The following is a 12,063-nucleotide window of genomic DNA, read 5'->3' as shown; positions in this document are numbered from 1 at the left end:
CGACAAGCAAACAGCAACAGGATATGCAGGTATCGTCGATATCACAAATTATAAAAGAAAAAACGAGTCGAAACCCGAGGGAATAACTATATGTCGCAATTGATGGCTTTTTTCGGTGATCCTTTGCAATAGTTCAAATAAATATACTATGGAAGAAACTAAGATGGCTGCAACACAGTTGTAAGAATGTTCCTTCTTTGTACAATGTCAATAGTTCAGACTAAAAACGCCATTCATCTTTTAGGGCTCGAGTAGCAGACTTTTATAAGAGGATTAAAACACAAACTTGATACATTAGCTAGCTTCCACAAACCATTGTATAGCCAGGTCATACATATGTTAAAAAAAAACCTCACAAAAAATGCTGGAGTCGAGCGCATTGGTTCATTCCTGAGGGGTTGATCAATGTCAATTACTTTATCCTCCACGGACAAAAGCAAGTTAAACTTGGAGAAAGAGAAAAGTCAAAAATTCCTTCTTCCGAGATTCGGGAAAGCTTTGAAAAAAATCCCTAGCAGCTAAAACATTCGTAATTTGAACAACATTTTAAACATGTGGATATACTGCTATCCAATATATGATGTTTCAGATGTGACATGCACATCTCGTATTACCAGTGAAGGAAATTGTTTGTTAGTTTCACTAATTTGTAGCACATGGTCTGCCGCAATTTTTCAAAACTCACATAAAATGCAGCAGAACATGTTGTGTCACTTATGAAGACAGATAAAAAGCCAGACATTCGTGCTCCCAAAAAAACATCGATTGGCATTTTTGTATAATAAATTGCTGCGATTACTGCCGCGAATGTTCATGAATGCGGCGAAAAAAAGGAACGTTACGTGGGTTTTGGGCATTCAGGATGTTCATATCAGAATGAAGAAATGAATGAACGGGGAGGAAGCAACGAGGTTGCAATATAAATCCTTTTTCAACTTCTTGAATTCAGTCACCTGAGCTCCGTGCCGAGTGGGTGGAAAAAGATTATTAACTACTTGAACACAGTGTTTATTAGAATATCTTTGTTATTGAGTGAAATGAATGTGAAAAAGCGAAAGAAACTCATGTAACGACCTAATACACAACAATTCACCGAAAGCATTCCAAAACTACAAGTTTCGATCAGCAGCAGACTGTTGCCTAAGGAAGAAATGGAAAAGAATTTTGAAAAGAGATGGAAATGAGAGTAAAACAGAATGAAGTCATTCATTTTCTCCTAGTATAACTCGGACTAAATTGTTTACGGACATATAAGCATTCTGCTGTGAGATTGATATAATTATGTCAAATACACACTTAAGATCCCATTATCGCAAGCTTGTACCGATTAGGCTGACATGAAAATATTCTGACTAATTAAAGTGAAAGCCATTTCTGGAAAATAGCGAGCCGGATATCAAATGCTGTGTGTTCAAATGAATGCAAATTTTTGCAATGCACTAATCTAATCTTATCTTTCTGGCTTAGCAGTGGCTGACACCCGAGAACACTGTTTAAATGCGCTTCCGGATTTGGAACGGACTATGTCCTTGTGTTTCAGCAGCTGGATTCTGGATTTCCTTTCATCTCATTTCTTTCTTGGTTGAGAAGAACCGAAAACGTGGAAAGTTATGTACTAGCAAAACTTTCATATGATTGAAGGTTTTTCTTTATCGGTACGGTTTTTTCTATTTTCAAGTAGTAGAGCAGCGAAAAGTAAAATCAAGCAAGACGGAGAATAGGGAAGAAAAAATAGCGAGAAAAAAGGGATTTCACGCAAGAGAACGTGGAAAGGAAGCCGCACGCTTGAAGTTATTAGGAGGAATACTTGGTTATGTGGAAAAAAATCAGCAACTTTTGCTACGAATGGCGAGCAGAAAGCCTCAAGAGGGAGGGAGGGAGGGGGAGTGGGGATGGGAAGGGGAATGTTGGATAGTGGAAGTTAAACAGGGAAAAGGTGCCTGGCAAAAGGAAAAGGTCACAATGGATTGAGATACGGTCTGTATTTTTATCATCTCGATGACGACCGACCAGAGGACTCATCACTCAAGGAAACCTCACTTTTACGCTAGGAGTGAGAGTTGCAGAATACCACGATGAAATTGACAAAACCATTCCCATTTGAACGTTTTGATCAAACGGTGTCACTGCGGTCCTACAATCTCATACAGCCTTTTTTACGAAAAGAAAAGAAAGAAAAAAAGTGAAATGAAAAGGCAGGTAAATCTTGTAAGCGAATTTCGGAAAACATGTAGCAGGAACCTTCCGCTTATCCTTCTGGGAAGAGAGGTGGAAGAAATCGAAGAAGAATATTCAATTCGGACATTTCGATAATCGCGTCCATCGATCATCTACACGAAAAGGCTGAGTGCATGAAAGTTACTCGGACGTGTCTGCCTCCAGAAACTCTCGACTCCCTACGCAGGCATGTTTCAGTGGTCTTGTCTGAGATCACGGAAGTTTGTTGTGGTGCAATAAAAAAATGTCCTCGAAATCAGAGTATCATGATGTTGACGATAATGGAGTCTCTGTACGAAAAGAGGGATAGGGGTGTGATTTACGAGTGAAGGAGTGACCGTGCCCAGCTCCCTTCAGTAATCCGGAAGAGGCGTGTAAAACAGCCATCTGGGACCCCACCTCCCCAACGCCGAACGCGGGTTCAACTTATTTAAATAGGCAGAAACCGTAAGCGAGGCGAAGACAGTAACATATCAAGCAGTTTCTCACGTTTTTTCTGGATTTCTGGGAGGAATAAAGGATAAGTGTCTGGCGATAATCAATCCGCTTGGGACGCACCACCACGTTCACTTCAATTCAGAATTGTTTGAGATTCACGAAAGTGCAACTGGCCTATATAATGACTTGTGAGGGCTAGGCCATATGTCAAGTCATCGTTTTTATCCTTCCAGACAAGTCTGGTACCAATTTGTCGACTCCGGAGGGATGAAAGGCTTGGTGAGCACCAGGGCGGATTCGAACCTCTGATCAGTCGCCCTCTAATCGGAAAACTCTAACCTCCACACTATGGAGAGCCTTTATGGAAATTAGAACAATAGTACTGGCCGAAGTCGCGGTGACACGACACAGCATACACTACATTCGCCGAGCTCTCGCCTAGCGTAAGAAGAGTATCACTTTCAAACGAAAATTAAATAGAGAACGGGAGTAAGGATGTTCATCCAAGAAATCTCCTGTGATCTCTTCAACAGCGACACCCAGTTGTCTCTGATGGGTGACGAACCCTAGGAACCTTCCGATGTTCGACATGCCGTCGTATTTCTTTTTTTTTTTGGGAGAAAAAGTATTATACATCTGGTATCGATAAGACACATCAATTTCAAACATCTGAATATTCGCTAAGGTAAGACCTAAGCAACTGTCAGTAAACTATTATTATTGTCCTCTTTGCAGGACAATAATAATAGTTTACTGCCAGTTGCCAGGTAATTGTGAGCGACGAACTTTTATGCCCTCTTTTTGAATTGTTGCCTCACCTCATCAAATGGCTCTATAACACTGACTTAGGAACTCAGTAGAAATTAGGGACTCATTTCGTAGTTGAGTTGCAAGCAACGAAGATCGAAACAATATTCTTTGCATAGGTTTTAACAAGCAGCTAAATATGTAATAATAAAATAAGTGTTTCCAAAAGTAGAAACTACAAAATCCTATGGAAATTTTTACCTGGTACAAAAAAACTAACGATTTCAATGAGCTCAAATCTTTGGGCACCGCAAAAACTCACAATCTACAAGACACAATTAATCATTATTATGCAAAATAATATGAGCAATAACAAATCAAATAAATTAGTGAGTAGAAATATTAAGTGATCACAGCGAGATGTTTGATTTAGTGAAGTAAGCAAAAACTAATAGCAAGAAGAAGTGATGACATCGTCCACACAGCAGGAGCAGAGGATTTTGCTGATGTCGTTGGCGTTTTTCTGGTCGATGTCGACTCTGTTTCAGGATGAGCTGTTGTCCCAGACGAGAATAAACCGATTACTAGTCCACCCTGTAAGAGTTTACGTGAGCACACAGATGTTATACTAATAATAGTAACGAACTTTTCAGCAGGATGAGTTCAAAACAATGGTGATCTGTGGATCGAGGAAATTATGAAACGTTTCAATGGAATCAAAAACGTTCTACTTATCCAGTTAAAAGCATCACTCCACGAATCTGAGGTGGTACGGATTTCAGGTGGAGTATTCGTATACGGGATGGGAGACTATGGAGAGGGGGATGATTACATCCATTTCTTCCTAATTGCCGTAAAATACGGCCCGGAAGATACGGCTTCATTCATTCTAGCGCACTATCTTCTAAAAGCAGTTCGATTGGAGCACGCCAGCCTTGTGCACACGCCGCATCTTCAGGGCCGTTTTTTACGGCAATTAGGGAGAAATGGACAGAATCACTCCCCTCTCCACAGTCTCCCATCCCGTATACGAATACTCCACCTGAAATCTGCACCACCTCAGATTCGTGGGGTGATACCTTTAAGAGTATTGGATGGGATGTTAATTGTGGCGTTTGCGCCTACAAGGAAATTATCGATTTCTCAACTATTCATGTGATCCACACAATCCCGATAGAAGCGATTAGTTTGAAAAAATATCTGTGCAGAAACTATAGTTTTTCGATGATTTCGCAATTTGCAAGTGCTATTGAATTGCAAGCAAAAGCAGAGGATTGTCTGCTTTTGAAAGGGACTAGAAAGCGCACACACAGTCGGCGTCAAATGTATTTAACGCAACTACTGCGACGCGGCCGCTGTAACTCATGCCCTATCTTTACTGAATTCCGACTCGCTCTCAATCCCGCCTCAAGCGGATTGAATAATCACTGTGTCTGAATGAAATCAGACGACACGTATAAGAACAAAAACAATGATGTAAAAGAGACAACAAATTTAATACAATGATATCATTAAAAAAGTGCAATTTAAATTCAGAACTTTCCACGATCGTACATGTAATCCTAATCTCTTCTCATCCTGTTCTTTTTTGAAGTATTTTCGTTGTTTTGTTTTTCTTCGATCACTGTTTTTTTATGCCTAGCCTTGGTATATCCTCTCAAATTCCTAGATTACCTTTCTTGGTCCGTCGTTGATCGTAGTAAATAATTATGTGAATGAATAAATAAATAAGTGAGTACTAACATACACATTCACAAAAAAAGTGAATTTTTAAGAATAATAAATAGGTAAAAATTTATCCAAGACACCTGGAATCTACTTTTCTCTAACTGCCTCAACTACCCATATACAAGTTGTTTTTGACAAAAATGATAAATATAATATAATATAATATAATAATGCAATATAGTAATTTGTAGTGGTTAGAATAAAAAATCAGAAAGCTGAGGTACCTTTCCGTCTCCGAATCCACTGTCAGCAGGGTTACCCGGGACGCAGTTAACCGTCGATCCTATTTCTAGTGTAAATAAACCTTCATTGCATACACAAATGGTTCCGTTACAATGTGAATCCAATAGACACTCCTGTCCGTTAGCACAGAGACCACCTTAACATGGATATTGTTCAGAGGAAAAAAAACCACGGCATAAGAGTAGAAGTGGATATGAAGCGATGCTCGAAATTACCAGGGAAAGCAACACGATCTTCACTGAGTATACCACTTCCACCATCCATACCAGTTCTTGGCTTAGGGATCTCTTCCCTTGAAACAAAAAGACTTAACTATCGTACTGAAAATCATCGGTTTTTTTTTGCTCGAACTCACGCTGTAAAAAGAGCTCCGTCGCCATCCCATCCAAGTATCGTCTGATCGATTTCATTGGTATTTCTTAGCCAATTCGCCAATGGTTCAAAATATTCCAGTAAAGGTGTAGGATCGAGCTCAGCTTAAATCTTATATGCATCAACAACCATCAAAATAGTTTAGAATGTGGGAAAATTGAAGAGAAAATAAATAAATAAACCTTTTCCAGTAATAAGTTCTAGAGCTTTCAGCCATGTAATGGAAGATCCTTTCATCATTGTTTCGCGAAGTTTCTCTGTGGTATCTTCTGATAGTATGCAACCTTCGCTCTTGAATAAATGCTTTGGATTACAACGATAAGCTTAACCTCTATTGCAAAGTTGAATAAAGTACTCTAGTCGATCTAAGTCAGAAGAAAAACGTCTTTAAGCATTTGAAAGGTTATGTAATGCGTGTCTTGAACTGATTTGAAAGGTAATCGATTAATATAGTGTATGGTTAAACAAATGTTAGGTGGAATTCTTCTATCAACTTGGCATACATCGATGGTGCACTAGACTCTTCTGGATCTCTTAAAGTCTTATCGACTTTTTTAAATAGGATGGTTTTAGGATGGGTTAGTTTTTGGGATAAAAGTCGTATCAAAAACGAAAAATTTTAGAGCAGAATTTGAACTTCTAATTGGGCAACTTACTGATCAAGGAACACATAAATCAAAAAGGAATAGTTTTATTGCTTACCAGGATAGTTCCGGGTGGGCACATAGCTTTTAATATTTGGAACTGAACAACATAACTAATGAGACCTCTTGTAGCTGGTGAGTGAACCTGAAAAAAAGTGAAGAGTCAAAATATCTTTACTTCTCTAAAATGAACTACAAACACTACGCGATACAAACCTGTGAAATTGCGTTGTGCATAAGTGCATCAACATTGGACGAGTTGTACGGTTGAGGTGCACGAATTCCTTCATATTTGGTCCTGCATTTGGGACTATGTTGTGTTACAAATACGTTTCTCACTGAATTGTAGGCTCACCTTAATGCCCACCAACGATCGTTGATTTTTCCATGCGGGATTTTCTCTTCAAACTGCTCGTATCTCCATTTATCAGCAACAATATCGAAAGGCAATTTAGCAAAATATTCTAGTGCTTCCCTAAAATTTGTCGGTTTACTAAATGGAAATTGCGAGTGTTTGAGAACGAACTACTAATCTCTGGAAAAATTGCCAAAGTCTAGAGGAAGAAAAAACTTCTACCTAAACAGTTTGTTGATTATCCACGAGTCTTTGATATCCAAATGTGAGGAGTTAACAAGTTTCTGGAATAATAAGCAAGATTTTTATTAAAGGGAACATTCCACTTACAATCAACGCCTGACGTGTTCAACCGGGTGGTTGTGATGTGCCTTCAATTGGGGCAAAGGAAATTGGATTAAGTCAAGCAGAAGGACGTGCGCTGCTAGAGAAGCGTCGCGGTCACCCGGTTGAACAAATTTGACGCCGACCACGCCTTCACTACCCTACCTGTGAGAACAAATAGTGCGGATTCGTGGATAAATGTGCGAATACTTTAGCAATAGCATCAGTAACAGAGGACGATGCAGGTTCTCTTAAAAATCGAAAAAAATATTTTCAAATATAAACATATTGGAGGATAAACAACTCACCTAAACAGCAGCGGCTGTTCTCTGTACATATACTGGTAGTAGACTTGTGCCATGAGTGAATGGGCCAATTCGAAATCTGGCATACCTAACTGTGCGCATGATTTCACCCTAAAACAAGGCTTACTGTGAATTCTCCAGACTCTCTGACAGGGGATTCAAAGTTCATCGGTGAGGGATTAATACAGACCTAAAATCCATTCCATCTCTCATGTCTAAAGCGGCTGGTGGATTGCAAATCATATCTCTGCTCCAAACACGAGCAAAATGTGAGTTTGTCCAGAAACTTTTCGGTAATGAAGGGAAACCGACTGATTTGAAATAGCGGTAAGCCTTAAAACCGAAATAAATCAATGCAATAAGGGAAAGAAGAGAGATCAAATAATGATACGCAATTCATACTTTCACAAACATCTGTTTAGTTGTGTAATTCTGTGTGTGGAATGAGAAGAGCATATCCTCAGGGAGTGTTGACTCGTCATCGTACGGTTTTGTTTGTTCGTAGTGTGCTGACCAATCACCACCGTCGACAGATCCTGAAAAATCAGATCAATTCAAATGAGTATTTTTTTGTCGAAGAGAAAAAAACGTGTAAAAACCAGCGAATATATTTCAAATTGATAAATCATTTTAAAAAAATGCACGACTAGTTATCAGATTCGAATTCAATGGTTAACTAAAATTGGCTATTAATTGTACCATTTGACTTTTATGTATTGAAGCCAACTAAACACAAATGGTATTCTGGAAAACAATCCCAAAAATGAAGATTTGTTATGTTTCTCAGGAAAAGTATAAAATAGGGAGAAAAAACGAAAAATATTATAAGCAATATCGTTTACAATATAACCTAGAAACAGAATTCTTTGTTCTGCTTTTGAAATATGAAATAAATTCTCACATCAAAATAAATTCCTCTGTGGCTTAATTTATCTAATTGAGTTTTAATGCAAAGTTGGGGTCCCATAAAAAATTTCCCACAATAAAATTTAAGAATTGAACAATATAGAGTTTTTTCGGCCCCACTGACATATAAGGAATCCTCCTGATTTTTTTTTTTGAGGTGATACTAGATGTTGTATTATCCACACTGTAAATGTGAAACCAGCTTCCCCTTTGTAAAACTGCAATAGGGATGCCATAAGAACGAAATTGAGGATTTGACCTATTTCTATCGTTTCCTGCAAGATTATATATTATTACACAATACGTGTACTGTATGCAAAACATCGTTATTGTGCGAAGTGGACGAAGCATGTAATCTTCACCAGCAATCAAAATCAGCATTCTACAAGGATTTTATGCAGATCTTTGTAGAAAGAATCGTATCTATTGTACTACAGTAATACAGCAGGGCTGCAGAAGAGTCGTAGTAAGATTTAATACGCATTTGTGATCAACATTTGAAAATAGACCTATATGAGAACTTTTTAAGAAATTGAAGAAAGAACTCTTCCATAGCTAACAGCACAATTTGGTCGTATTGTACTTGATGTGAGAAAATAGAAAAAAATCCTGCTGATCAAAACTAGCTTGTAATTTTGAGGATGCAAAAGTGAGACAAAAACAAATCACAAACGCAGGAGTTTCTGACCGTGAAGAAGTGAAGATGATCTAAATATTTCAATATTTGATCCACGGTTAGGATCATATTGTAGCTGTAAAGAGCAAAAATGAAATAATTAGTTAATAGTAGTGAAATAATGGATTTACAAACGAAGTAGTGGATCACGTCATCTTAGCATTTTGCATTTCAGGATACGTAGAAATGAGAAGAGCAAGGTACCAACAATTACCTACATTAACCATATTTTTAACTAAAATAAATAGAAGACATTGATTGATACTTGACTAAGAATAATGAACAATGACCTATGGTAGTAGATTTTATGTGAATTCTCACCGAACAAATGAGCTGGAATTGGTCCGTTTTTGCTAAGTCCGGTTGGATTACCATAAATTCCAGCAATTTGACGTCGCATATAAGCATGTAACTAAAAAAAATTTATCATGGAAACAATTTGAAAGAATATAGGAGTAAACATATACCTGCTTGTATAAAGGTTCTATTTTTGTATAAATATTTTCTATTTGAGCATTCAGATCAATCACTTTAGGCGTGTTCTTGCCAGATAAATCGAAAGCGCTTCGCCACATAGCACCACCATCCGAAAATCCATTTGCTTTAGCTCCTAAACAAGCAGAAAAAAAGTAACGTAAATCATCCAAGAAACCAGGGATTTTGAGAAAAACAGAAAAAAACACGGACCTTTATTGCTGAGTTCAATTAACTTCTGATAGGTAGGCTTTTCACGAGCTAGCTCAGTCAAATAGGATATCCATAAATGTGACAATCGTGCAGCGTCTTTCTCATTTCGGAATATCGACTCCAAATCAATCTTTCTGGAACGAGAATTTTTACCGCGACATCAAAGCCAAGTGTCTTGAACTACATACTTCAGTGCGCATGGTGGAGGTAGGTCTTTGTCGCAAATGGTTACATCGGAAGCGACTCGGTTCAACTGAAATGAGTTCCTTCAGCGACAAATAGCTTTTCACAGTTATGTCTTCACCATAAAACTTTTCAGTTCTCTTCGTTTGAAGGGTCATTTCGTTGTGTTCAAACACGTCCGACATAACAAACGTATACATACATCTCCGGAAGAAAATTCTTAAAATAGTTTCCTGGATATTATTACGTCAAATCTGCGTCAGTCTTTTTTTTAGCAGTGATGACACAAATCATCCAAGCTTGACTGCAGCGTCTACATCACCAGAATATCATGTTCCAACACGAATCGTGACAGCTGTGTTTTGGCGAAGATCTCTATCTGAGAACGGACATTCATTGTATAAAAACATCATCCAAAAGCATTCGTGTGTAATTTATGCACAACGAAAATTATGATCATCGTTTTTCACGCGCATGACCAACAAAAAAAAGTGAGAAAAATGATCCCGCTCAGATTTCTTCCCATGTTTTTTGGTACATCACAACATATGTTACCACTTACGCGTATCTTCGAATAAAATTCGTTTGTTGGTATCCCAGTCAGTAAATATGTGAAGATCCATGCTTTTCTGTATTAAAAGCTTCTATGGATATTCTAGGCCAAGAGATAGCACATGATGCCCGCATGCCAAAACGGACAGCACGCGTGACAGCACGGAAAGCATTCATGCACATCCAGTATTGGATGCTTGTCGGCGAGATATAATAACATACAAAATCATCCTTTCAAAAACAAATGTTTCTGACGTCATTTAGGAATAATTCAATTTCCGTAAGATCTTCTTTACGTCTCTGATCACTGATTAATCCACTAACACTAATTTAATGATTGTAATTGAAGTAATTCTCAAAAACCTTGTCCCTATTAATAGAACACATTTCACATACAGAATTTTGTGCTTGGTTGAAAGCTGCGTAGTCGGCCGGTGACAAAGCGGACATCCCCTCAAATGATACATATGCTAGTTGCCGTTTTAGCGCTGGATCCTTGATTGATTCCATATCGAACTGCTTAGCTTGCATTGAAGTCGAACGAACGAATCGGGATAAAACCTGTTAGAGATGGATGGTGATTTGGAAAGCTACTTATGTCCTTCACATTCCTCCTAACGTTGACCTCAACACCTCCGGATGCAGTCGTACCTGTTCTGCTTCGTTCAAACTTTGCTTAGCGCCTTGTGATGCATGGCTGAAGTACTTCCATCCTGCTTGGGCGACTTCTTTAAGCACCTGGAAATCATGGTTTTCAAAACGTTGGTGAGTTACTGGATGAAAAAAGGTGTTCTGGATGACAACTGAAAAGTTTTACAAGAGTGCAAGTACTTCATTTACCTTTTGCGCTTCTACTTGGTATCCCTCAATCCATTCTTTTATAGCTGATTCGTCTTTAATTGATCCTGGCTCCTGAAGAAGAACCCCTTCTAGAAGTTATTACGTCAGGGCCAAAAGTACTAAATAAATGAGTGCCTTGAGCCCGTCTGTCTTCCAGTACTTACTGCTACCAACAAGAGCTTGAGCGGCTGGATTAGCGAATTTTGGAGCATTCTTATCCTGAAAATTTACTCCCTGACGTTAATTATGTGTTTACTAGAGTCATTTTCGAATAAATGTATCTAGACAAACTTGTAGTGAGCCCGTGTTGAGGAAGCGATCCACCAATTGTTCGATAACTTCGGTGTCAAGGTCATCCGGCTGGTTTTTCTACGATGGAATCAGTAAAAAACCGCAAACGGTTCAAACCGGGAACAACACAACAATGAAATGTATCGGAAACTATCTTACCAATTCAACAACATCTCCATAATCCTCTGTTTGAATGTTATCAAATTTTATTGCTGGTTCTGGTTCGGATCCTGGAGCTTCAGATGTGAGTAGGAGTGAAGAGGTAGCTTTTTCCATCGGTACGGGATCCGGTTGTGGTTCAGATTGCGGTACTGGATGAGAATGCGAGTCGACCATAGGTTCCGTTTTTGCCTGTTCAGGCTCCGGTCGACGTTCTTCCGAAGAGGAATTCGCGTGTAAGCTGCTGCTAAGGTCATCTGTGAGTTCGAAAGGCTCCTTTACAGTATCGTCCGGTAATGATTCTGCTTCATGTTCACTTTGTGCATATAATCCTACGTAGAATGAACAAGTTAAAAGCCATACGGTTAAAATACTGCGGCCCTTTGGTAACCGCAT

The 12,063-nt window shown here is 38.6% G+C and overlaps 1 protein-coding gene across 1 annotated transcript; it reads right to left on the bottom strand.

The window, feature by feature from the left end:
- Positions 1–3,831: 3,831 nt before the first annotated feature.
- On the bottom strand, positions 3,832–12,063 carry RB195_025719 (uncharacterized protein; the record flags this gene model as incomplete). The annotated part of the gene is made up of 23 exons (XM_064213982.1): positions 3,832–3,996; positions 5,355–5,509; positions 5,589–5,665; positions 5,729–5,849; positions 5,928–6,036; positions 6,448–6,534; positions 6,606–6,687; positions 6,745–6,864; positions 6,967–7,028; positions 7,234–7,318; positions 7,377–7,484; positions 7,564–7,706; positions 7,776–7,909; positions 9,277–9,367; positions 9,423–9,565; positions 9,643–9,776; positions 9,831–9,895; positions 10,774–10,938; positions 11,029–11,115; positions 11,218–11,289; positions 11,353–11,436; positions 11,509–11,586; positions 11,668–12,063. The coding sequence occupies 23 exons, from the start codon at positions 12,061–12,063 to the stop codon at positions 3,832–3,834; spliced, it is 2,763 nt and encodes a 920-aa protein (XP_064069863.1).

The sequence above is a fragment of the Necator americanus genome, chromosome X, assembly GCF_031761385.1.
Source record: "Necator americanus strain Aroian chromosome X, whole genome shotgun sequence".
Lineage (NCBI taxonomy): Eukaryota > Metazoa > Nematoda > Chromadorea > Rhabditida > Ancylostomatidae > Necator > Necator americanus.
This window is presented reverse-complemented; position numbering and strand designations above follow the sequence as displayed.